Here is a 22414-nt window from a genome sequence, read left to right on the forward strand (position 1 = left end):
AAAGGTCCTCAATACCTGGTACCTTGGGTGAAAACTCGGGAGTTGTCGGTGGATCCCTATTAAGCCATATAGAAGGAGATTTCCTAAACTAAGAAAGAAAAATCAAAATAAATTTTCCTCCTCTTTAACTTAAAGAATGATGAAATTTGAGTTTAAGAAAAAGTCTTAAGAAAAATACTATGAGGGGACACCAAAATTAAGCACATGAGGTTTAGGTGGAAAGAACCAATCAAGGGAAAATCAAGAGACACTAAGAGGAATGCTAAACATGGATGCACATTTATGTATACGAAGATAAGGTGAGAAAACTAAAAAATTGCATATCTTGTGTCATCTTGCTCAATTCTAGGAAATTTGTCTACTTGGGTATCTTGTGTGTGAAACATGTATGTCGAGTTAATATGGTTTCATGAATCTCATTACATATTTTTCATTCTTCTTTATTCTTTTCATTTGCTAGGGATTAGCAAAGTTTAGGTTGAGGAGGATGATTGGAGCCAAAATATGTGCTCTAATGGCACATATTCGATATGATTTGTGCACCAAAGGACATTCAAATCACCCAACTTGACCTAAATCAATGCTAAGGCCCTAGCCATGAGTTTAATCTATACTTTGGAGATTTATCTCAGGTTCAAGGGAAGAAAATTGTGCAAATTGAATGACTTTAGATTTTGAAAGATCAAGAAGGGCTAAATGAGGAAATAAGTGAGTCAAGACTCATTGAATGTAAGGAAAGGAAAAAAAAGGATATCATGAGGTTGGAGGATGATAAATGACCATTATGGAGTAAGAAAGAAGGCAAGAAATCATGGGAAATGAGGCATAAAGCAAGATTGAGCTGCATGGAAATTTAGAACTCAAAAATCTGATGACATTATATACTCTGACTTTGAGGACAAATTTGGAGCACTTTCTGGAGTCCATTATATACATACTATATAACGTTTCGAAGCTTGGGAAGTCAAGAGTCCAACGCTTCAAACGGTTTGCAAATCGGAGCTGAAATGAAGAAGTTATGGCCATTTGAAGACAACTGCACCAAGCTGGAGGGTCATTTCGAAATGATTTCGAAATTCAACTTATGATTTCGAAATTCACCTTATGAATTCGAAATCCACTTCGAAATGACACCAATTTCGAATTCACCCACTGCCACTTTGATGTTCCGCCTTCTCTACCTCGGGAATTGCATCTAAAGCACTCCATCCGCCCTAGGTGGACCCCACAAGACTAGAAATCACCATTTTATTATTTTTTTAATCATTTTTAGAAAATTATTTTGTAATAAGTGGCCAATGAGAGTGTGCCACATGTTAGATAATTGAGGATATTATATAAACTCTCTCAATTCTAGGTTTTAGGAATCTTGGATTTTTTTTCTGGAGAGTTTGACATTGAAGGTGGAAGAAGACGAGAACTTTGGTTTGTTTTCTTTTTCTTATTTATTGAATATATTGTTTTTAGTTTCTTTTGATTCAAATTATGGATTTTTACCCTATTATGGATTGTGAATGTGACATCACCCCCATGAGAGGCTAAGAGCCAACTTGGGGCTTGAAGCATGAAAACCTAAGGGCTAGGAAACCTATAGGGACAATGGGTAAATTACTATAACAATGAGATTAATTATTGGTTGGGTGACAATTTATTATTATTTTTTTATCCTATCCTTGTGAGTTCGTTTAGGGAATGATACGGTAGGTTATTACTTGATACTAGTGATTCTTGATCATTAGTTATCCTCGCCTTACCTACCGTTATTTGCCCCTAAACAAAGCTATAAGGAGTAGGAAGGATTAAAAAGTCAAATCTTAAATTGATGATCAATCTCATTCATTTGATGGTTTTAGGAATCTGTTTGAAAAAGGAAAAATTAGGTTTCGGATGCAATTTTGAGTTATAGAACCCAACTTGATCGCGAGTGGCCAAGGATCCCAAAACCCTAAGATCATATTACTTAAAATACCCTTGTTTTCTATAATTTCTATACCCTAGGTTGGATTGTAGAAAACTCCAAACTTGAATCAATTGAATTTAAAATCAATATTCATTTTCTCTTATTAATTGAATTTTTTTTACTTGGTTTCACATTATTCACATATTGTTTTTCACTTAAGGATTTAAACAAAAACAATTCATTTATTCTAGTATTGACAATTTTCATAAGTTAGTCCTTGAGAATGATACCCGGAATACTACAAAAGCCGTAGTGACTATTTCTCTAGTTTTTCTTGACCAGAGTTATTACGTAAAAAGGCTAAGTATTTTGGTACAATAGAGAATTTTCGGTCACTCACCAAGGTGAGGATGTGTTTATTTTGGGTTTGGGCGGGGTTGAGTCCTAGTGTTTGCCCAATTTCATATTTTCGAACATTTGATTAGGCGTTGATTGGGCCGAAAAAGATTCGAAATTTTTTCGTATCACTGATCATTGATATACGAAATTTCGTCAAAATTTTCATCTATGTTACTATGTGTATTGAAATATGACTACCACCCATCATATTTTTGAACCTTTGATTGGACGTTAATCGGGTAAAAAAATATCCAAAATTTCACCTATTTCATATCACTTATCGTCGATATACAAAATTTCGGCAAAATTTTCATCCATATTACTATGTATATTGAAATATGACTACCACCCATAGCAACCCACCTCTCTACTCACATACTAAGTATAGGAAGTGTAGAAGTAACAAAAACAACTCGAAAATGACATATATCTGTGTTTATTATGACAGATATCTGTGTTTATTATATATTTTTTTATTATTTCTTATCTAAACACGATAGGAATCCGTTAAATGATTGTTGAAAGTGATATGTGTAAACTCACCATCATGAAAAGTGATGAGATTGTAAGACTTATCATATGTGGAATCCTAGTCGATTGGTGTGAAAAATATTTTGTATCACTGATCATCGATATACGAAATTTCGGCAAAATTTTCATCTATGTTACTATGTGTATTGAAATATGACTACCACCCATCATATTTTTGAACCTTTGATTAGGCGTTAACGGGCCGAAAAAGATCCAAAATTTCACCTATTTCGTATCACTGATTATTGATATACGAAATTTTGGCAAAATTTTCATTCATATTACTATGTATATTGAAATATGACTACCACCCATAGCAACCCACCTCTCTACCTACATATTAAGTATAGGAAGTGTAGAAGTAACAAAAACAACTCAAAAATGACAGATATCTGTGTTTATTATATTTTTTATTATTTCTTATCTAAACACGATACGAATCCATTAAATGATTGTTGAAAGAGACATGTGTAAACTCACCATCATGAAAAGTGATGAGATTGTAAGACTTATCATACGTGGAATCCTAGTCGATTGGTGTGAAAAATATTTTAAAAGAAATAATAAATTTAATAAATGTTTTCAATCCAAAAATTGCTAGAATTGTTGGCCAACTGCTTTCAGTCTTGAAAGAACAAAAAAAAGATGTTTTAATTCCTTATCTGAAATTTGATAAAATAGAAACTCAATTCTCATCTGCACTGCACATAAGCTATTTTCTGGTAGGATTTTCATATTAAATTACTATCCTTTTTTTTTATATATGAATAATGAGAGTATAAGAGTAGTTGGAAGGATTTTCTTTTTTTAGATAGAGTTTGGTAATGCATTAAATAACAAATTATATTTGATATTTAATAATAAATTATAAAAAAGTTGTAATATTTAAATATATATGAAATGCATAGGATTATTTCTCACCAACAAGTTACAATCATCTTTTTATTGGGTCATGTGGGTAGGTATTCCCAAAATAAAGAGTGGGTACCATAATAACAACCCTTGAATTCCTTATCTGAAATTTGATAAAATAGAAACTCAATTCTCATCTGCACTGCACAAAAGCTATTTTTTGGTGGGGAAAGCAGCTTTTACCATGCTTTGCAGTATCTTCATGAGGTTGCTCAAACATTTATTGCAATAAATAAATTTCCCAACTGATGTCTTCACCATGTTAGGACTGCAGATTCATAATGCCTGCATCTTCTCCTTGTCTGGGAGCAATCAGAAGAGGAAAATGGGCATCTTTGGAAAGGAATGGAAAAATGATTCTGGGCTCCTGTCCCACTTGTGGTTGTGGTTATGGTTGCAGGACATCAGATTCAATAAATATAATTATATTACTGTACGAACCTGCCAACTAATTTGGGCCCACCTTGCCTTGAATTCCATGAAAACGATGATCCTTACATATCTTCGAGGCAATTCTAGGGTTCAAAAAATCACTAAAAATCACTGCTTGAAAATTTCTTCTCATGTTGGGTATACTTTGAAAAACATGGCATGCAACATATTCACTTTTTCTTTCTGGGTTTTGTCTTCTCTTTCGGTTTGGAACTCCCATAAAAGGTAAAAGCCTGAAACCCTACTGTGGTAGTGATGGGGGACACAAACACTAGTGGTGATAGTGATGGTGGTGGCATGAGTAGGTGCATGGAAAGCAGTGATGATGTCTCCAAGCCTTTTTTGTTTTAAATTACAGAGTAAATTTCTAACCCATAAAATAGTAGCTTTAATGATCTGAAGCTGAGATCCTAACGGTACCAAGTAGAGGACTCACTGTTATATTGTTTGGCAACCAAGAAAGAAGGCGGAAATTCATTGGTCCACATGATTCACTGGTGCATTGAACATGGTCCTGACAAAAGTTTGGCCCACAAGGTGGTGTCCCTGATATATAGCGCAATCTCTTTTTCTTTCTCAAGGAATTTGTATGGCAGAGAGTCGTGCACACCAAAATGAACTCTATAGACACAAAGTTTCTTCCATGGTAAAAGTTAATTGGGTTGTTTGGAGTTTAGGTACCTTGAAAGGGCAAATAAAGTCTCATGCTTCCCCACTTGGCGATGACACTGACACTCCTCTTCGATGCATTCCTCCCAGAGCATCATAAAATTGCTTCCTAAACTTGCCTGTTGAAATATTGTAATAGGTGTTTCTTTTGGACAAGTAATTATAAATATATAACTCGTTTATTATGTAGGCATGTTCCAAAATTATAGATTTGTGCATCTCGCACGTGGCTCCGAGCAAGAGAAGTCACATGTGGATGATATGAGTGGCCCATTCATGGCTATAAATAATAGAGTTCTGGCCTTTGCTGCTCAAAGAGCTCTCTCCTGAGGATAGAAGAAAAGAGAAAAGGCACTAGTTCTTGGTGACTCCACATCCATCATCAATGGCTGGGGGTAAGTTCTATGTTTCAATTTTTAATTTAGCTTACGCTAATCGATTAGTTTTATCATTTGCTGCTCTGCATTGGAAATATTTTGAGGTTTGTTTGATTGAAGCAATCTTATTGGACGAGTGGGTTCTTCTCCAAGATCTGTGGGAGGATCCTGGGAATACCCAGTTGAAGTTTAAGTCTATACGTGGCAAACTGCCATTGGGTTCAGAAGTCTGTGGCCTTTAGGGCCCCAGAATTCATAGATTATGACATGAATCTATGGAGATTAAACTATGTGCTCTGATGTACAGTAAGTATAAAAAGGTTACATTAGATCTTTAAAGGTTTTGACATGCATGGAAGTTTGAGAGAGGTCTGTTTCTCTCCGGATATGGTCTTGAATGCCTGAGTTTGGATCTTTTGAGATTGCAATGTGACACAATAATCTTCTTTCTTGGTCTTGCAGAGAAAGAGCACTCTTTCAATGGGGAGAGGGCAGGAGGTAAAACTACTGATGGGGTTGGTGGAGGGGATGGATTTGATCCCAGTGCGCCGCCTCCTTTCCGGATTGCTGATATTCGAGCTGCAATTCCCAAGCATTGCTGGGTCAAGGATCCATGGAAGTCTATGAGTTATGTCCTCAGGGATGTTGTTGTGGTGTTTGGGTTGGCAGTGGCTGCCATTTACTCGGACAGCTGGTTGGTTTGGCCACTGTACTGGGCTGCCCAGGGGACAATGTTCTGGGCATTGTTTGTTCTTGGACATGACTGGTAATCACTTAATTTTAGCCATTATTTCTGTTTGGTTGCTAAGAAATGGTGGTAAAATAAAAGAAAGTAAAACTCTTACCTCTACTTTTTCAAGTTTCTTTTAATAACATAAAACAGTTCTACTTGGCTGATTTGAGATTAGTTTTAATCTAGCTAAAATGTCACACTCAAACTTTATTAGCTTTCCTTTTCCTTGGTTCTCTTAAAAATCAAAACCGAACTAACTTTTATACTTTGTTGAGTATTCTTGATTTGGAATTTGAATGTCTTTTCCCTGATTTCACATGAATGTCTTGTGTTTGGTTTTTGATTTCAAGTGGCCATGGAAGCTTTTCAGACAATCCTAAGCTGAATAGTATAGTGGGGCATCTCCTGCACTCTTGGATTCTCGTTCCCTACCATGGATGGTAGGCCTTGATACTCAATTTTTTTCTTTAATTCTTAGGAACGAGTATCCCACATGTTTGATTTATAATCATTTTCCATTACCAATGAATAATATAGGAGAATCAGCCACAGAACTCACCATCAAAACCATGGTCATGTTGAAAATGATGAATCATGGGTCCCGGTAAATGGCTTATTCTTGTCATCCATGATAAATTCTTCGTTTCTATCTATCCTTTTTAGCCTTCTAATACTTTACTCTCTCTCAGTTGCCTGAGAAAATATACAAGAACTTGGACAACAGCGTCCGAATTTTGAGATTTACAGTGCCTTTCCCCATCTTTGCATACCCTATGTACTTGGTGAGGATGCTTCTCTTTGATTAATCACACCCCATGTCTTGTCATTGAGAATTTTTCTTATGATAATTTCATACTTTCACTGCAGTGGCATAGAAGCCCAGGGAAGAAGGGCTCCCACTTCAATCCTGACAGTGATCTGTTCCCAACCAGTGAAAGGAAAGCTGTGCTCACTTCAACTCTGTGTTGGTGTATGATGGTTGCTCTGCTTGTTTGCGTATCCTTTGTAGTGGGTCTTCCCCAAGTGCTTAAGCTCTATGGGGTCCCATATCTGGTGGGTAAAATTTAGTCAGCTCATATTGATGAACTGCTAAAATTTCAAGTATTTTGCCTTATTTGAAAAAGACTAATAACATGATTCCACCTCTGTTGCAGGTTTTTGTTATGTGGCTGGACTTTGTTACTTACTTGCATCACCATGGCTATGAGCAAAAACTTCCTTGGTATCGGGGCAAGGTACTGATAAACAAAGATATGGTCAGAACACTAATTTGAGTTCTTGGATTCTTAACTTGATGGTTAGCTGCAGCCTGCAACCAAAATAGATTTCAGGGGTCCAACCTTGCTGAGAAGTACATTTTATGTAGAATGGATAGAGCCTAATGCTTTCGTTGTCATTATGTTGGTATGGAACAGGAATGGAGCTATCTACGAGGAGGGCTAACGACGGTTGATCGTGACTATGGCTGGTTTAACAACATCCACCATGACATTGGCACCCATGTTATACATCATCTCTTCCCTCAAATCCCACACTATCACTTAATAGAAGCGGTACGACCTCCATTGATGAAAATAACCAATCCCCAATTGGAAAATCCTGAGGATTAAACTCCATGTTAACAGCTTACTCTCTAACTGTTTGATATTCCTGCTTGCAGACAAAGGCAGCCAGACCAGTGCTTGGAAAGTATTACCGAGAACCCAAGAAGTCTGGGCCTATTCCAATACATTTACTCAAGAATCTAACAAGAAGCATCAAACAAGACCATTATGTTAGTGACACTGGAGATGTTGTGTACTATCAGACTGACCCTCACCTATACCAATTTTTTCATGACAAATCCAAATAAACTACAAAAACTCAGTAGAAACAGGTGAAACCATTCAGTAGCCTGGAAAAACTATTTAGTAGCCTCACTCTTGAGAAAATGGAAGTAGACTGTATTAGCATGTTACTTCTATTTTCTGCAATAAAGTTATGTTCAATACACTCCTGCCACAGGGCATAAAGGAATGATACCAGGATGATGATCATGGGATGTTCTATTAAGTCTTAACAATGGGATTGGAACTCTTAGTTTCTGATAATGCTTTCACATCTGAATAAAGGATAGATGTGATGTTCATCAAACATAATATCATGTATCAGTTACAGGAATAGAAGTAAATTGCGATGCAAACAGAGAGTCTTGAAGAGTACTTTTCAGTATGTCAATTCTCAACATTGCGTCAGTGTCTTACTGATTTCAATATGTGAATCCCATCCCTCTTCAAGCAGAAAGGGATACTGAGATGCTTATCAATCATGAGTGTTATGTTGTGTGAGGAATCAAATTATATAGAACAACTCTGGCTAGGCCTTAATACACTTTTTGGGGGGCATACAGTAGATATGTTAACTGTTGGAGTTGGGTTTGGGTCCTAAGTGGGGCTGACCCGACCTGATCCAAAAAAAAAGATATGGGGTGGGGAACAGTTTTTGGGAATTGAAACTATTCAAAATCTGCTTCTATATATATACTACCAAACAATTAAGTATTGTCAACCCACTAATATTTACTTTTGTGATAAATTTAAGCTATTGTAAATTTCTAACATGCATATTACGTTGCAAATTGAATAATTTGTCGTTTATATGTGACTATTTACTGACAGTAATTGCAACAACAAACATCCGTCAACAAAAATATTATTGCGATAAATTTAAACCATTGCAAATGCTCAATTTGTTTCAAAAATAATTGTTGTCTTTTGAATATAAAATCTTTTCATCGTAATTATTTGATAAATATGATCTAACAAGTGAAAAACCAATTTTATGATTTTTTTTTTTTCATACAATATTTACATTTTTTTTAATTCATAATAGTTTTAACTTTTAACATTTTAATTTTTTTAACTACTTTTTATTGTGCATTTTATAAAGAAATTAATGAAATATTATTGATATAAATGGTATAAAAAGTAATAATAGAAAATTTGATATTGTTTTATTAAAGAAATTAGTATATGTATGATATAATTTGTGACATTCAATAATAATATTTAAAATTTTAAAATACATTTTATAAATATTTATCTAATTTGAATGTATTCAATAACATAAAAGAGATGATACTACATGTATAAGTATTTTTTATTTTAAAATGAGGATAATTTATTTATAAATTTATATTTAATTATTTTAAAAAAATACACAAGAATTAAAATTAAGTAATTTATAATAATTTCATTTTAATTAATTTATAATATAAATGCATAATTATAGGATATTTACATTTATAAATCTTATATGTATTCTTGGTATCATAAATAACAAAGTTGGTTTGGTGATATAATTGCTTCCTTTCAAACTTGAGGTCATGGGTTCAATCCAAGCCAACAACCAAGCCAATATCCAAAACTAGCAAGTCTAACAAGAATTTTATTCCATCCAAAAAAAAAGAAGTCAAATTTCTTGTAGTGATATAATATGGGTTTGGGTCCATAAGTGGGACTAACTCAAGCGGTTGATAGAGTGATTCTCAAATTTGTAATTTTATTTACGACTTAGGCGGTTGAATGTTGAAAATTTTAGCAAATCAGCAACACACTATAATAGAAGGTTAACTGAACCTAAAAACTGAAAAGAAATATGAAATTCATGAATCTTAACTTAAGTGCAAAAAAACAAAAAATGCTGCCACACCCATGATATGAATTTAGAGTGATTATCCTATGGTGCTAAGAGCAATGAACTTAAGATTTGTCTCTGTTTAAGGGCATGGCTGCAGCCCCATGAGAAATTCATAGGAAATTTGCTTAACCTATTGTAGAGTTGCCAGAATTTATGCTTTCAGGCTTACAAGCGTACCCTTTGGAAGGTTTGGCCTAGATTTAGCTAATACAGCTCAAAACCTGCTAACAATCTTCCCTTGTTTTAAAGAAACTATCAGAACCCCTCTATGTGCAGCACAGAATGAAGAAGATTCCCAGTTGTGTTTTGCCTAAGAGCAATTCCATTGGATCCTTGGTGGACCTTCTTACAGATGAGGACCCCCAGAATTTTTCGAGAATCATCTTAGTTCTAGTTGATGTAACAGTGCCTCCATGTATTTCACTGCATTCTGGCTTATGGTTGTGATGGTATTTGTCTACTAGGTACAAGAATTACACTGAGGTGCAGCCTATTTCCATGTCCTTGAGAACCTAGTATGTAAGGTGAAAGTTGGCATAGAAGCTACTTCATCTTCAATCAACTCCACCCATCTTCTTTACCATCTTTATGGGTTTCAGGTGATGATAGGACTAAGAAAAATCGGTCCACTCTTTCACCTTTCTCTTTCTTAAATGATCACTTTCTCCTTAGTGAGAAGAATAAGAATGCCCAAAAGAGAAGAAGATCAGAACTTAACTTCAAAAAGATTCACTTGTGCATGAACCACCTGCTTACTTTCATTGAAAATGCAAACAGCAGATTGGCCAGCTATGTAAGAGGCAATTTAAGCAACAAAATATTTCTATTAATGGTGTATGATGAACAAAAAGTAATAAGCAAAACCAAGAAGGAGAAGAAGTAGTTGACATGGAATTTTCTTTATGTATTCAAGTGCTTAGACACCCATTGAAATTATTTTTGGGATATAGAGCCAAGGTGGAATTGGTCATTCAATAGTGTTTATGAGTAGAAACAACAATAGTAACAAGAAAGTCCTAACAAATATCATTGGAGTTGAGACTTTTCCTTATAGGTAGGGAGATCAATGCCTTGGATGGAAAGTCCATAACACTCAATCCATGCATTCCTCATGAGTTATATTGCTTATACCAAACTATCTTGGACACCTTTTCTTAATCTTGTCATTTTATGAAAAAAGTCCAGGCATTCTTCATGGGTTATATTGCTTATACCAAATTATCTTGGATACCTTTTCTTAATCTTGTCATTTTGTGAAGCTTTCTTATTCTGAATTTTTTAAGTTTAACAAAAAAAAAAAAGGGAAATCTAGATTATTCAATTTTCTGGAGGAGAAAGGAATTCTTTTTGATATGGTATTGGTGTGAGATACGGTAGAAGATACTCTAGATAGGGCAGTTTTGAGTATGCTATGCCCAGCTTTCCATGAGGCTGCTTGAATTTGTATGGCAATCAAAATTTTCCCAGCTGAGCCTCCAATCAATGTTTTATCATGTTTGGATACTGAGAATTTATTATAATGCATGCATCTTCTTCTTGTTTGGGAACAACCCAAGAAGGAGAATTAACCTCTCCAGGAATGGAAAAAATACTGGCTCCTGCTTAGTTGTGATTGTCCACTTGAGTACATCATATGCAGGGAAGACCAGTAATAAATCAGGTAGCCAACTTTAGGCCCAGGTCGGTGTAAATTCCATGAAAAGGGATGAACATACCTGTATTTAAGGCGAAGTCTAGGGAGAAAAAAATCTTGAAATCAAGAATATTCAAAAAAAGGAGGAACAAATTATGCAAAAAAATCATTGTCTTATCTGTCTTTAATGTGTATTCTAGGGCGTGAAAGTCTTGACATCAATAGTCTGGGTGGCAGGAAATGAAATTCAATCTGACTATGATGTGAATTCTAGGGAGCGAAAATCACATTCAGATCCAGGATTGAGCCTATAAATGAAGATTGGTAATCCAAACTGATTCACAAAGAAGAGTGTCAAGTAGTCAGGGTCACTGAAGTGAGGCCACCCAGGAGCAACTTAAAAGATGAGCCAAGGTACTTACTCTATGTGTCTCTACAAACAGCATAGACATGTGTGATGTATATGGGCTCTGCGGCTATTTTTTCTGCTTGAGACTTTCCCTCATTGTTTGTGTAAAAGGGTGCGTGTATTTCAAGTCAGGTTTTTCTAAAAGTATCCTTAGGAAAAACATGGAATGCAGTATATTTGCTCTTTCTTTTTTTGGGTTTTCTTTTTCATTTTTGCTTCCCACCTTGAAGAAAACAGAAAAACTATAAAACCTCAGTGTGATGCCGATGGGGAAATACAAACAATTAGCTATAACCTATTAGGTGAATTGGATCCTAGGATTTTTACATCTCAAACAGACAGTACAGAGTAGGACCAAAAGTGACTCTTGGATTCTGACATTGTAGTGTTGTGATGGGTTAAGCTTTCTTCTATTGTTTGGCCAACAAGAAAAAGAGAGACCTAGGAATTAATTGGGTTTGTTTGGGGTCCACAATGATGCGTGATCACCAAGTGAACACATAATTTAAGTGCACTACACACCATATACTGGAGAAAGATAAATATCATTTCAGTCATTTGGTTTTTCATCAAGTTCTACAGATGGCTTAATTTTTGAAGTTTGAACAGCACAACTGAAACAATCTTATTAGACAGCTATGCCAAAATAATAAAAGGATAAATTGTTAGCTAAAGGGCCAGAATATCAAGTTGATTTAAGCTAAAGTTTTGACACTCCTCACACTTCAAAGGCTTTGATATTATATGAAGTTACCAATTTAGCTTGCAATTTTAAGCTTTTGGGTCAATTTCTTAAGATTACAATATGTATTGTTAAGAAGAAGTTATGTCTATTAGTTGAGATGTTTCTGGTTGATCTTAAATAATGGAATAAGCAAGTGGAGATCTGACATGTTTGATTCAAAGGCAAAGGAGCAATGCATGGAGTTCTGGTTCTCTCTTCATCCTTTCAGAGTGCTATATATCTATAACCATCTTTCTTGGCCTTGCAGGCAAGGAACACCTGGGACTTGAAGCAAGCTCTCAACTGAAGGCCTCATCTATCAATGGGGAGAGAGGAGAAGGAAAAGCCATTGATGGGGTTGATGAGGATGATGAATTTGACCCCAGTGCTCCCCCTCCATTCCGGTTGGCTGAGGTCAGAGCTGTTATTCCCAAGCATTGCTGGGTTAAGGATCCATGGAAGTCTATGAGTTATGTTTTCAGGGATTTCATTGTGATTTTTGGACTGGCTATAGCAGCTATATACTTGGACAGATGGGTGGTTTGGCCACTCTACTGGGCTGCCCAGGGAACAATGTTCTGGGCCCTGTTTGTTCTTGGACATGACTGGTAATCACATGGTCTTTACACTTTCTGCTTGGTTGCTGAGAAATGGTAGTAAAAGAAAAGAAAGCAAAACTTGAAATCCTACTTCTTCAGTTTCTTTCAGTAACGTAATATAATTTTACTTTGCTTCTTTTGTTGAGTGCTTTTGGCAATGAACTTGAATGTCCTTTCTTGATTTTTATTTTTTGAAGTGGACATGGAAGCTTTTCTGATAACCCTATGCTGAATAGTATGGTGGGGCACCTCTTACATTCAACAATCCTTGTTCCCTACAATGGATGGTAGGTCACTGACAAACTCAAATTGTTTCATTTTCAAGACTACCCAGATGTTTGATGTATGTCTCAATTATCAATGAATGATGATACAGGAGAATCAGCCACAGAACTCACCATCAGAACCAAGGTCATGTTGAAAATGATGAATCATGGGTTCCAGTAAGATGGTTTATTCTCTTCATTTGGCAATTTCAATATCATAGACTCTTTTCCATATTTCTAATGTCAAACTTATGTTCAGTTCCCTGAGAAATTATACCGGAGCTTGGATACTAAAACCCGAACTCTAAGATTCACATTGCCTTTCCCCATGTTTGCATATCCTCTCTACTTGGTGAGAATGCCCCTCTTTCGTTAATCAGATCCATGTCTTATATACTTAAGAATTATTCTTACAACAATTGGATGCTTTCATTGCAGTGGTATAGAAGCCCTGGAAAGGAAGGCTCCCACTTCAATCCTTACAGTGATATGTTCCCAATCAGTGAAAGAAAGGCCGTGCTCACTTCAACTGTATGCTGGTCTATAATGGTTGCTCTGCTTCTTGTTCTATCCTTTGTTGCCGGTCCTGTCCAAGTGCTTAAGCTCTATGGTGTCCCCTATTGGGTATGCAAAATTTATCCCTTTCATGTCGATGAACTTCTTGAATTAGTCGATCTCATTTACTGTCCTCTTGATTCCACCTCTATTTGCAGGTTTTCATCATGTGGTTGGACTTTGTCACTTATCTGCAGCACCATGGCTATGAGCAAAAACTTCCCTGGTACCGTGGCAAGGTACTGATAATTGCATCCCCTGCTCGACAAAAAGCCTTAAATTCTACTTGGATTTTTCTTGTTTAACTGCAACTAGAATGGATGTCTTTGTGTGGAACAGGAATGGAGCTATTTGAGGGGAGGGCTAACGACGGTTGATCGTGACTATGGATGGTTTAATAGCATCCAACATAACACTGGCACGCATGTTATACATCATCTCTTCCCCCAAATCCCACACTATCACTTAATAGAAGCGGTACCAACTCCATTAATGAAATTCCCAGTGGAAAACACTCTTAACTTCAAGAGCTTATTCTAACTGTTTGATGTTCTTGCCTGCAGACAGAGGCTGCAAAGCCAGTGCTTGGAAAATACTACAGAGAACCAAAAAAATCTGGGCCCATTCCAGCTCACTTGGTCAAGACTCTAATCAAAAGCATGAAGGAAGACCACTATGTTAGTGATACTGGAGACATTTTGTACTATCAGACTGATCCTGAGCTGTATCCATCCTCTCATTACAAGTCCAACTGAAGTTTAGAGAGCTCAACACCAAGAGATGAAACCATCTTGCAGCTGTTTCATTCCACTATTACTACTGAAAATTAGTATAATCTGTAATAGCATTTTCAAAGACTTGTTCTCTGCAATAAGGGTCCCTACTAGAATTACAGGGGATAAAGGGATGATAACCCGAGTTTGATGATTGTAGAATGTTCTCTCAAATGCATTTGGAACTTCAGCTAGCAATGCAATCAATTATGAGTACTATATCTCCATGAGTGAATGAATTACTTATCATATGAACAACAATGAATTGAGACCTAGTACATATAAGTTGGGTACCATGACAGTAGGTCTTGCAACAAAGGCACCACTGCCTAGAGTTGGCTGTCAACTTCACCAAAAATTCTCCATAACGCCCTATATTTAACAAGCTAGCAGCATGTTATGGCACAGAGTCATTAATCCCCCCCACAAAAAGAGAAATATTCGAAGTGCAGCCACTCCATTTGAAAATTCAGAGTAACTAGACTCAGTAAGGGCATGTCCTAACCCCACTAGAAATTCACACTCAACTTTCTTATTCTATCGTAAAGTAGATGGTCAAGATGGATGGAGCCTAGGGCCTTTAATGTTTGTCCTTTAAAGGGGCCAAAGAAGTTCAAAAAATGAACACATTAATCAAATGGAGCTATTTGTTGACACCACGTGTAGCTTGGAAAAAAGTGTATATGCCAAATTGTATGTAAAATATATAAGAATATATAAAGCCCTTGTATTTTTTTTTTTGGGGGGAGGGGGGGTGGTGGTTTCCAACCACAAAGTAGATGAAACACAAGTTCAGAGGTGGTCGGTGGGGAGCAATGCATAAACCAGCAGAGCCAAACACACTATTATGAAATTATCCCTTTTGACATCAGTGGCCCAGTTTGAACAACCTAGAGTCAGCAACTGCAGCTGCAACCCAGAGAAGAAGAATGGTGCAGCAAAAGAATATGGTCAGCTCAGCCTCACCCCAGTCCTGACACAACCCACAGAGCCCCATGTCTATGGCTATTGGCTCATACATTACAGTCTGCAAAAGACTCTCAATCGGTGGTGCACTCCCTGCAGACACTGCCTAAGGAAAACTCAAATGAGGCCAAAACCAAAATCCTAGCCTTTCTTTCTTTATTTATTTTTTTGGCTGGAGACAACATTTTTTGCTGAAAATTGACTCTACAAAGCCAGTGGGAGCATACCCTTTTCTCTGTGTCACCCTCATTACCATTCAAACACAAAGCCCGCCACCTCTCTCTCTCTCTCTGTACAATTCAAATCTTACCCTTTTCGCCATTCCTTTTTTGGTGACTGCACTGTTCTTTTGTTGAAATTCAGCAAACCCAACTTATATTTTTCTCTCTCACAACCCTTACTGTCCCTCTTTTTTGGTGTTTGGTATGAAGTTCTTATCTTCTTCCTCCTCTTCCTCCTCTTCTTCCACTGTTTCTTTCAATGCAAATATGTGCAATTCAAGGAATGCCACTGCCGGGTGCTTTGCCGGCGTCTTGCGGCGGCTTCTTTGCTCTGGTAGTCTCCCTACACACCCTTCTGATCACATTAGAGATTCTGGCTTAGTAGTGTTTGGTAAGGATGAAAATTTGAAGGCTGGGGAGAAGATGGAGGGTGTAGCCATGCCCGGGATAGTAGCAAGGCTAATGGGGTTGGATTCGATGCCAGAGATCAACTTGGTTTGCAGTCAGATAAAAGGCAATTCAATTGTGCGAAGCAGATCCATGAATTCTATGGATTGCTGGCCAGACTCTGAGGCAATGCAGGGAAAGCATCGTCGGGTCAAGTCCTCATTGTCGTTTCGAGAGACACCAGTGTTCTTTGAGATGGAAAATGAGGAGTACTTGTTGCTCAGCTTCGGGAATGAAGGTGAAACCAAGGAATTGAGACAGAAAGAGAGGATATGCGAGATGGGTTCTGGAGGATTGAGGCAGAGAACCAGAGAGAGATGTGGAAACAAGAACACTAGAAGACAGCGTGTGTCTGAGAAGAAGGATAAGGAAGATGGCGATGCTAGAAAGAATGTCCCAATTGGGAAGGAGAATACCAACAGGAGGGTCTCTGATCAGCCTTCTCGGATGGTATGCAACAATGGCGAAGTTAAAGACTTTCCTGCACAAGATTCCTTCAAAAAACCACAAGTTTCCTCAGAGGATGGAGCAAAGCTAAGGGATAAAAAGAAGAAGAGTCGTTCTGCAACTAAGAAAGTAGAGCCTGAGTGCAGTTCCGAAAATTCAAGCCCAGTCTCTGTTCTTGATTTTGGTGAATGTATTAATGATCCAGAACTTCCTATACCAGGTTTGTTTCCTCAATTCACCTTTACACTTCTCATCTTTGGGCTAAGAGATTGATAATTTGCTTTAGTTCTTCTCTTGGATATTATAATTCATGAAATTCATCTCCTAAACTACTCTCCCTCTGAAATATTTGTAACAGAAGAAAATCTCAAGTCTACTGGTTCAAGTTCAAGAAGGAAACTATCACCTGAACTGGAAAATTACGATCACCCATCTTCAGAAAACGCCAGTAGTTCAATTGGTGATGATGGGGAAGCAAAGAAAATTGAAGGGAAATGCACTGGATCAAGGAAGACAGCTTGCCATGGCCAGAAATACTTGGGCATGTGGGTTGAAATCTGCAGGTTGGTTGGGGGAGAGATGATGGAATCCAGCTGGTTATACAATGAAATAAAGAAGCATGAAGATTTTGAAGATCTTGGTGCAGATTTCGGATTACACATCCTGGATGGATTGTTACAAGAACTAGTAGATCACCTTTGTGAACTTCCCATGAAAAAATTTGACTTGTAAAATTTGAATCTTCTGTATATTGTGCATGAGAATAAACTCTACAGAAAGAAGAGAGTATTTTCAATACATAAATACTTTTAATTTAGTCAAACAGGTAGTTTAATGAACAAATATGAGGGTTAGTTTAGTAGGCCTTATTTTCAAATTAAGCATGTTTTTAAATCTCTGTACGAGGACTACTAAAAGAATATTTTCCAGGTTGCAGACTAGGCGTATTGCTTTATTACTTAAAATTTAAAGTGGAAAAGCTAGTTGAAAACCACCCAAAAGCATTCTTCTCCAATTAACTCCAAAAGTTAAAGGTAAGAAACCATCAGTAGCTATCAGAGGGTTGCTTTCAGTAATTTCTTAATGGGCTTTCTATGAGATGCAAATGCAGACCAAACTTTCAATTTCTGCATCATTAAGAAATGGAGGTGGGCGGATTAGGGGCCAAGAAACCCTAGGTAGTTTGGAAAACAGACTTTTCTTCTCTTAGTGCTCATTCCACTACCAGTTGCCCAACAAAAAGAACCAAGAAGTGCTACCAGGAACTGTTGGATCTTTTCCCCTATCGACACCCATGAAGCCAATGAACCTCATGCCAAAAGTAACCCACAATATACAAAAAGCTAATGGTTGGACTGTAAACAGTGGGCGAAGATGGAATTGCATTGGAAGATTCATCCATGAACTTTCAGATGAGAAACTGTATATTTGATAAAATTCTAGCAAGAAGCTGCAAGCCAAGCTCCAAGAACTGTGCAGCAAGCACCCTCCAAATGGTAAGAAAAAATAACTCATCAAAACAGGGATGAAGAGGGAAACAGAAAACTTGGAACAAGTAATCAATCTTACAGCTGCCTGTACATTAGATAAAATGTATACAATCCCATGAACCAATAAAATGAGATGCCTCCAGACCAGATACCGTCATCACATTGGGATTAGGCAGTGCTAACTCAAACAAATCATTGAACTCACTGACAGAAGATAATACTTCCCACATCAGATTTCTACTAGAATGAATATAATCTCCAATGGAGAGGCAAAAGGAACAAAAAGAAAAAGACAGAAAAATCTATTTATTATGAAGAACCTGATATTGGTATGGGCAGGACCTTTTCATCCTGCCCAAGTTCTTTGTTTTCTCCCTTCGGGTATATTTTGTTCTTTCTGCATTTCCTTCCAACTACATATGGTGAATATCAATAAAAATTAATAAATGAAAACAAGCTTGTTAAAAAGTTAAATTAAGGAACTGATGTGGGGATTAATATTTGCTTTCATGCCACCATCTGCTCCTGCTCCACGCACAACTGCTCGACCCAAGGTGGGAGTATCTCAGAACCTCCACTATTGAGATGATATTGATGCTGCTCCTCATAAACGAATTGCCCAGGTCTTGCTGATGGGGCTTCCTTCACCAGGGACTGAACCCAAGACACATCTGGCTCATCCGCAGCTGCTGGCACAGAGGCTGCTTGTGCTGCATAACTGCTGCCATTGCCCCTGAACCCAAAAGAAGCCGATTTCCTCAGCTTGTTCAGCTCCTCTCCCTGAATACCCCAGTCTAATTTGCCATCAGGTGAGCCCCAATCAGAAAGTGGGGAAGGCACTACAGCTGCAGAAGAAGCAGATGAAGAAAACCCAGAATGACGGTTAGCAGCACTTCGCTCAACGAAACTCTGGCTCCGCTTTGCAAAGGCAGCTGCCCTTGAATTCAAAACTGCTGCTGCCGCAGAGCCAGATGGGTCCATCCCAAATGATGCTGACCCTCTGACAGGTGAAGATGAGAGGCTCGCAGGGTAGCTCGAGCGGAGCTGCTGATTAATGTTCTGGCGCATCTGTATTCCAGTGGGAGACTGCAGCTGGGGTGCTGCAGCATCCATTGAAAGTCCCTGTAATTGAGGCAAAATTGTAGGATCGAGAGATCCAAAAATATCTTCAAGGTTAGTCGGCTTCACTCCTCCAAGCCTATTTAATTCTCCAATTAGATCTCCAGAGGCCGCCGCAAAAGCTGCAGAAGTGTTCAGGCCACTGTTCCAGCTGGATGGGGAAGAAAGTCCAGCCATTTCATCCATCAACTGCTGCTGCCGGCGACGATGACTTTCTAGCCCAAGTAGTTCAACATCCAAATCCATGTCCCTGGCACTTAATGAAGATTTCAACCTGCTACCAGAAAGCTGCAGGTTAGGAGGTATGATGTTAGGTTGGTTCTGCCACATGGTTCCACCCATAGGAGAAGACACTCCGGAGGGTGTCATAGGTGGTGTTGAAGTAGGAGGCATCAAGACAGACGAAGAACCAAGGGCAAGCGGGCTAATTGGAGACATGTCCAAAGAAGAAGCTCCCACTGAGAATGATCTGGGAGATGGCACTGCTGAACCTGTGGAAGCATACAACGGGCGAAGCTCTTCAGGCTTGTGAGCAAAGAAACAAACCCTTCTAGTGCACCCAGTCTCATCTTTGCAGAGACGGGTCCGATACTGGGCTGGATGAAGCCAGCACTCAAAAATTCCATGAGCATACTCACAGGCATCCCCCTGCCGGCAGCTCCCCTTTCGGAACTCTGGGCAGGGAACACAGCTGTAATGATATTTCCGTGGATCACGCCTCCTCGCGTTTTCCCCTGGGTGTACAAACGGACACTCTGTCCAATCGTGAGAGTAAGCCCTTGAGCAAGGCTTCACCTTGAATGTGTACATTCTGAACTCATCTGTCCCATATATACCATTTTTAATGTCTGGAAGAGAGAGATCAACAGGATACTCTTTCTTCTCAGGAGTCCCATAAACCCGTTGAACTGAAATCTCTTGCTGTTGCTGCTCTTCCATGTCATCCACCGTTTGATCAGACAATACACATGCTTCCCCAATACTACTACTACTACCCTTCAGCATGACCTCCACAGCCTTCTTCCTTGAATTGAAGGTCAAGCTAAGGATAGGAGCAATAAGATCTCCGGGCCGGTTCCCCCTAGCATCAACACAATTAGCATCTGCAGAAGCATCAAGCAAGAGCTTCACAACCTCAGGCAGGGAAGCTGAGGCACCTGCAACAGCACAGTGAAGAGCAGTGGCACCGTCCGAACCACAAGCTCTGTTAACATCAACACGGTTGGTTGCAAGGATATAATTCAAAACTTCCTTGCTTCCGAACATGGCAGCGATCATGAGGGGTGTCCTCTCTTCAAACCCCATCTTCTTAGACCCAATTCTCCTCCCATACCAAAAGCTGGTCTCATCCACATCACGGCCCTCTTCTTCAACTGCAGTTCTAAAGCCAATCAGATCATTGGCAGCAGATAATTCCAGCAAAAGAGAAAAATTACAGCAAAACGCCTCCTGTTTCTGAACTTCACCCTCCATGGTGGGACAGAGTTTCCTCTTGGAACCACTGCACATGGAAAGCTCTTTCTCCGTAAGACCTCCACAAAGTCTCTTTCTACAAAATTATAAAAGAAATATACTCATAAATGACAAGAAATGGGCATTTTCTTACAAAAACTACTAGCAAAATTAACGTATGAAACTTAAAAACCTTCATAAGGGGTTTGGAGAAGAAATATTTCTGTAAAAATAAAGTGTCTCCAGTTTCCTAATTATAAAAAGAAACTCTCTTTTGTGAAATCAAAAACAAACAAAATCAAAGACCAGCATAAATTTTCAATCTTCAACCATCCAACCCTAAACTCAAACCCAAACCAGCCATGAATCAACCAAACACGAAACAGAAACTGAATACAAATACGCCAAATTTCCCCATCGTTTGGACGCCAAGAAAAACAAGGAAAACCGCCCAAAATCAAATCAGAGAGCCCGAACACTCTTCCTTTTCAGTACCCAGAAAAAATAAATAAATAACAGAGCTAAATAGAATTCTCAGCCAAGTAATCCCCTTCCTTTTTTCCACATTTTCTCGCCCACCAAACAGAACACCAACTCCTCAACGCAAAGAACATAAACCATAAAGAAAATAAAGAGCCAACATACCTCAAACCCCACTTGAAGAAATGCCACACCACTAGCCAAACCCCAGAGGAAGAGAAGAAAAAAATTGAAACCTGGTTCAATGAACGCAGGCTCTGGTTTTTCACCTCTGCTTTTAACTACACAAAGATCAAGACTTGTAGAGAGAGAGTCTGGAGAGAGAAAGTGAAGAAAGAGGAAAAAACAGAGCGAGATAAAGAGAGACTTTTCTCGGGTCAAAAAGTCTAGCCCACCACAACGAAACTACCACCTCCGTGCGCCACCCCCACCACCGCCTGCTTTTTCTTCTCATTCCCTTTCCCTCTAAAAAAGAAACTCAAATTCAAATTCAGATGAAATGCAAATGCAAATGCAAGTGAAATTCACGTGGGTCCCACATGGAATTTAATATCTAACCTTCTCGAGTCATAGAACGCCACGTGTACGATCATCCACTGCGACGCCCCCCACCGGATCGAGATTCCTCAGGTCACGCTTTTCGCGTTTCTTTCCTCTCCCCCTTTCTTTGTTTTCTGGGTGGCGACGTGGCAGTACTTCCACCGTCCGCGAGTGTGTCCGTTACTGGGATATTCTACTGTCACCGTCTTTGTTTGTGGCCGGCGTTGATTGACTGGTGACAGTGGTGGAGAGAGCGGTAAGTGACTCTATCACTGCCCACCGAGAAAGTGTTGAGGGTATCGACCGACCGGTCACATCCAGCTCGGAGCCTCCTATGAGTCTTCTAGAAGCTCTCATCCAAGCTTTTTCAATTTTAGTAAAAAATAAATCACATTATTTTTATCTTATAAAAATTATAAAAAAAAAAACCATTATTATTAAATTTAAGAATAATAATATTATTCATATCATTTTTCTATTTTTTATGTCTAGTGTCACGACATAAAAAAGCTTACATATCCCTTATTTTGACTCATTTTGGACCCAATGATCTCCACACTCACCTAATCCTAAAGATGAAATTGCTTATTAATGTCGATGAACTTTGGTGCTTGTGTTTCTTTAAAAATCATTGTGTGAATTTATGAATTTATAGGGGCTTA

General features: G+C 38.2%; 4 protein-coding genes across 4 annotated transcripts; 3 read left to right on the forward strand and 1 right to left on the reverse strand.

The window, feature by feature from the left end:
• Positions 1–5134: 5134 nt before the first annotated feature.
• LOC117917133 (acyl-lipid omega-3 desaturase (cytochrome b5), endoplasmic reticulum-like) lies at positions 5135–8170 on the forward strand. Its single transcript, XM_034833366.1, has 9 exons — positions 5135–5238; positions 5683–5986; positions 6304–6393; positions 6491–6557; positions 6643–6735; positions 6821–7006; positions 7108–7188; positions 7369–7506; positions 7614–8170. The coding sequence occupies exons 1-9, from the start codon at positions 5229–5231 to the stop codon at positions 7803–7805; spliced, it is 1161 nt and encodes a 386-aa protein (XP_034689257.1). The 5' UTR covers positions 5135–5228; the 3' UTR covers positions 7806–8170.
• A 3409-nt stretch (positions 8171–11579) lies between these two features.
• On the forward strand, positions 11580–14796 carry LOC117915999 (acyl-lipid omega-3 desaturase (cytochrome b5), endoplasmic reticulum-like). Its single transcript, XM_034831791.1, has 9 exons — positions 11580–11678; positions 12666–13005; positions 13194–13283; positions 13373–13439; positions 13522–13614; positions 13701–13886; positions 13976–14056; positions 14157–14294; positions 14381–14796. The coding sequence occupies exons 1-9, from the start codon at positions 11669–11671 to the stop codon at positions 14570–14572; spliced, it is 1197 nt and encodes a 398-aa protein (XP_034687682.1). The 5' UTR covers positions 11580–11668; the 3' UTR covers positions 14573–14796.
• A 622-nt stretch (positions 14797–15418) lies between these two features.
• Positions 15419–17565, forward strand: LOC117915998. Its single transcript, XM_034831790.1, has 2 exons — positions 15419–16891; positions 17030–17565. The coding sequence occupies exons 1-2, from the start codon at positions 15982–15984 to the stop codon at positions 17401–17403; spliced, it is 1284 nt and encodes a 427-aa protein (XP_034687681.1). The 5' UTR covers positions 15419–15981; the 3' UTR covers positions 17404–17565.
• Positions 17566–18213: 648 nt separating this feature from the next.
• Positions 18214–21639, reverse strand: LOC117915997 (zinc finger CCCH domain-containing protein 66-like). The gene is made up of 2 exons (XM_034831788.1): positions 21378–21639; positions 18214–20829 (listed from the first exon to the last, which is right to left on the reverse strand). The coding sequence occupies exon 2, from the start codon at positions 20787–20789 to the stop codon at positions 18669–18671; it is 2121 nt and encodes a 706-aa protein (XP_034687679.1). The 5' UTR covers positions 20790–20829; positions 21378–21639; the 3' UTR covers positions 18214–18668.
• Between the last annotated feature and the right edge of the window lie 775 nt (positions 21640–22414).

This window comes from Vitis riparia, chromosome 6, assembly GCF_004353265.1.
Source record: "Vitis riparia cultivar Riparia Gloire de Montpellier isolate 1030 chromosome 6, EGFV_Vit.rip_1.0, whole genome shotgun sequence".
NCBI lineage: Eukaryota > Viridiplantae > Streptophyta > Magnoliopsida > Vitales > Vitaceae > Vitis > Vitis riparia.

Bases quoted from the DNA above. Each gene is read 5' to 3' on its own strand.
- LOC117915997 (XM_034831788.1), bottom strand. From the start codon at position 20,789: ATGTGCAGTGGTTCCAAGAGGAAACTCTGTCCCACCATGGAGGGTGAA.
- LOC117915998 (XM_034831790.1), top strand. From the start codon at position 15,982: ATGAAGTTCTTATCTTCTTCCTCCTCTTCCTCCTCTTCTTCCACTGTT. The intron at 16,892-17,029 runs GTTTGTTTCCTC...TATTTGTAACAG, and splicing joins TCCAGAACTTCCTATACCAG to AAGAAAATCTCAAGTCTACT.
- LOC117917133 (XM_034833366.1), top strand. The intron at 5,987-6,303 runs GTAATCACTTAA...TTTGATTTCAAG, and splicing joins TTTGTTCTTGGACATGACTG to TGGCCATGGAAGCTTTTCAG. The intron at 7,507-7,613 runs GTACGACCTCCA...TCCTGCTTGCAG, and splicing joins ACTATCACTTAATAGAAGCG to ACAAAGGCAGCCAGACCAGT.
- LOC117915999 (XM_034831791.1), top strand. The intron at 13,887-13,975 runs GTATGCAAAATT...CTCTATTTGCAG, and splicing joins TCTATGGTGTCCCCTATTGG to GTTTTCATCATGTGGTTGGA. The intron at 14,295-14,380 runs GTACCAACTCCA...TCTTGCCTGCAG, and splicing joins ACTATCACTTAATAGAAGCG to ACAGAGGCTGCAAAGCCAGT.